Raw genomic sequence first — 3,425 nt, 5'->3', positions numbered from 1 at the left:
GGGTCTTGAGCCAACACAGGGAGGAAGGCCCCTTAGTGCCCACTGGTTATGTGGCTTTATTCACAGACTCAGCACTTGCTGAGGATAGAAGGAAAGAACATTTGGGGTCAGGCTGAGCCTGAAGACAGGGGTGGCTAGGAGGCCATGCATGGATCAGTTTGGGGAGCTCACAGGAGAGAACCTGCTGGCTGGGCCAGGCCTGTGTGGGGCAGGGCTGGAGGCAGGCAGCATGCAGGAGGCCTGGCTAGATCTGAAGAGAGCAGATCCATCCAGGTGGTGGCTGTGAGCCAGGAGGGAGGGACTGAAGTTACTGGGGGGGGGGGCAGGGGGAGGGAAGGATGGATAGAAGGCACCCCTGTCCCCACCCCCACCCCAGAAAGATGACACAGTGGGACACTTAGGACACCTGGTCCCTGGTCCTGCTGATGCCTTGGGACTTGATGTGTGATTAACCAAATTGATTCCCTCTGGTTTCGTTGACTGGCTGATGCTTGGACATTTGCCTTGGAGGTGACCCACATAGGGATGCTCTGGGGACGTGAGTTGGGAGGCTGGACCATCCTGGAGAATGTGCCCAGGGCCCAACTGGGCGGGCCTTGTCTGGAGAGGGAGGAGATCTCCAGCCAGGAAGTCCCAGCTCCCTCTGAGCCCAGCTTTTCTCTCAGTGGTGGGTGTCAGTTCCCAGCTGTGGTCCCCAGGGGGAGCCATCTCTATTGGCCACAGCGGGGCCAAGGAAGACTGTGATGTTAAATTACAGGCTCGCCCTGCCGGCTCCTGACTTCCTGTCTTAATGCAAACAAGGAGTCCAAAGCCCGGATCCTCCTCCCAGGCCTTCTTCCTGGTGAAGAGCCCATTCCCACCCAGCAGGGAACAGAAAAACCAGTTCCCCGGGTTTCACTCCCTGCTTGGGAACAGCCAAACTTGGAAAGCTGGCAGGGTCCCTCTGGGCTGTCCAGGAGGGTGACCCAGGGGCCTGGGAAGCCCGGTGGGGCCTGAGCAGAGCCCTGGGGCTGAGGACACAGCCCTTGCCTGCTTTCCGCCGGCTTCTCCTTGGGACTGGGGTGGAAGGATGCAAGAGAGGGGGCTATCAGCACTGGCGGGAGGGGGTGCGGTGCACAGAGCCAGGGCGCTTGGGGATCTTGCGCCAGCGTCGCTTGTCCCAGCGGCAGAGCAGCAGCAGGCGGAAGGTGTCCCGGAAAGCTTTGTTGCAGAGTGCGTAGCACATGGGGTTGATGGTGCTGTTGACGTAGCACAGCCAGTAGCCCAGCTCCCACAGGGTCTCGGGAACACAGTCCTTGCAGAAGGTGGACACCAGCACCATGATGTTGTACGGTGTCCAGGTGAGGATGAAGGCCAGCAGGATGGCACTCAGGGTCCGAGCCGCCTTCTTCTCCTTGACCAGTGAGAAGGTCTTCCTCTTGGCCAGCTGCTCCTTCCCGCGGGGCTTCTGGCCCTTGCCAGCTCGATCTCGCCCTTTCCGGGTGGGCCTCTTGACCGTATTCGGGGAGCTCTTTGGGGGCTGCTTGGTGGGGGCCTGGGCCTCGGGGTCCACCATGGGCATCTTGATCACCACTTCAGAGCCTGGTTCCTCACCCTCTGAAGATGTGAGGGACTCCATGGAGCCTTCGTCCTCTTCCTCTTCCTCCTTCCAGCTATAGGCCTGCAGCAGCCTGGGGGTCCGGCAACAGCGACAGCAGCGGCCCGGGGGAGTCTCTGGTGAGCCCTCAGCACCTGGCTGCGACCTCTCTGAGCTGCTGCTGCTGCCACCTCCTTTGCCTGGTGTTTCAGAGCCCTGCAGGGCCGCCAGCTCCCGAGCCCGGTTCTCCGTCTCCCGGTAAATGCGCCAGTACAGGGTGCACATGACTGTGACCGGGAGGTAGAAGGCGGCCATGGCGGTGCCGAAGGTGATGATGGGTTGGGACAGGAACTGGATGTAACACTGGCCGGCCAGCACTGTCCGCTCCCCTACCAGGTACTGCCAGAAGAGGATGGCCGGGGCCCAGAGGACGAAGGAGACCAGCCAGGCCAGGCCGATCATCAGAGCTGCCCGGCGGGGTGTGCGCTTGGCGCGGTAGCTCAGGGGCCGGGTCACAGAGAAGTAGCGGTCAAAGCTGATGAGAAGCAGATTCATGACCGAGGCATTGCTGGCCACATAGTCCAGGGCTAGCCAGAGGTCACAGGCCAGCGTGCCCAGGGCCCAGTGGCCCATGAGCAGGTACGTGGTATAGAGGTTCATGGAGAAGGTGCCAATGATGAGGTCGGCACAGGCGAGGCTCAGCAGGAAGTAGTTATTGACTGTCTTGAGCTCCGTGTTGACCTTGAAGGAGATGAGTACCAGCAGGTTGCCTGTCACGGTGGCCAGTGACAGGAGGCCCGTGGTGATCCCGATGAAGGCCACTTGCCAGGGACCCTTCCCCGGGGCCAGAACAGTGATGTTGGGGCTGACGGCGGGTGGGGCTGAGGTGTTCATAGTGGCCAGGTAGGACGAGGGGGACAGTCCCTTCCTCGGTCACACTCAGGGCTTCCTCAGAGGAGGGTCATCACCTGAAAACAGAGGACATGAGCTTCGGTTGGGCCCCGGGACTTCTCTGGTACCCAGAAGAGAAGGGTTAAAGGATACAGGTGGTGTCCTGGCCAGAGAGCATCACCCAGCCCACTTAGTGGAACCCACAGTCGGTCATTTACAGTGCCCTTTCCCAGCCACAATGAGATTTTCCAGCAGCATGAAGTGGCTTTGAAATCCAGAGAATTTGAGGCCTCACTCCAGCTACACCATTCAGACTCAGAGCTTCAATTTTCTCACTGGAAAATTGCTACTAATTCCTGTCTTGCTTAACTCATGTGGCAGGAGTTGGGAGACTCACTTTGTATACAGTCGTGCCAAATTTTCAAAGCATTTCACTCAACCTTATTAAAGCCTTCATTTACTGAGTGGTTGCTACATGCCAGACACAGCGCTAAGCGCTTAATCGAATTATCTGATTTAACCGTCGTGCATCTCTAGGAGGAAGGTCCTCATTATCCCCATCTCCCGGCCAGCCAGTGTTGGCCCGGAGCAACTGCAAGTCTTCACCATGGTGACAGGATGGTGAGTAGGATTAGAACCCAGTTCTCACTCTCACTACTGAGTACGTGAAGTTCCAGTGGGAGAGATGGATGAGGAGAGATGGAAAGAAAGGGGACAGGAGAAGAGGAAAGAGAGGAAAGGACGTGTGTGTGGTGTGTATGTGTGTGTGTGTGGTGTGTGTGTGTGTGGTATGTGTGTGTGTGGTGTGTGTGTGGTGTGTATGTGTGTGTGTGGTGTGTATGTATGTGTGTGTGTGTGTGTGCGTGTGGTATGTGTGTGTGTGGTGTGTGTGTGTGTGTGGTGTGTGTGTGGTGTGTGTGTGTGGTGTGTATGTATGTGTGTGGTGTGTATGTGTGTG

General features: G+C 58.0%; 1 protein-coding gene across 1 annotated transcript; it reads right to left on the bottom strand.

The window, feature by feature from the left end:
• Nucleotides 1–1,087: 1,087 nt before the first annotated feature.
• Chrm1 (cholinergic receptor muscarinic 1) lies at nt 1,088–2,470 on the bottom strand. The gene has a single exon (XM_026407636.2). The coding sequence runs from the start codon at nt 2,468–2,470 to the stop codon at nt 1,088–1,090; it is 1,383 nt and encodes a 460-aa protein (XP_026263421.1).
• Nucleotides 2,471–3,425: the final 955 nt, after the last annotated feature.

This window comes from Urocitellus parryii, chromosome 4 (genome assembly GCF_045843805.1).
Source record: "Urocitellus parryii isolate mUroPar1 chromosome 4, mUroPar1.hap1, whole genome shotgun sequence".
Taxonomy (NCBI): Eukaryota; Metazoa; Chordata; class Mammalia; order Rodentia; family Sciuridae; genus Urocitellus; species Urocitellus parryii.
The sequence above is the reverse complement of the archived record's forward strand: the minus strand, read 5'-3'. Positions and strand labels throughout refer to the sequence as shown.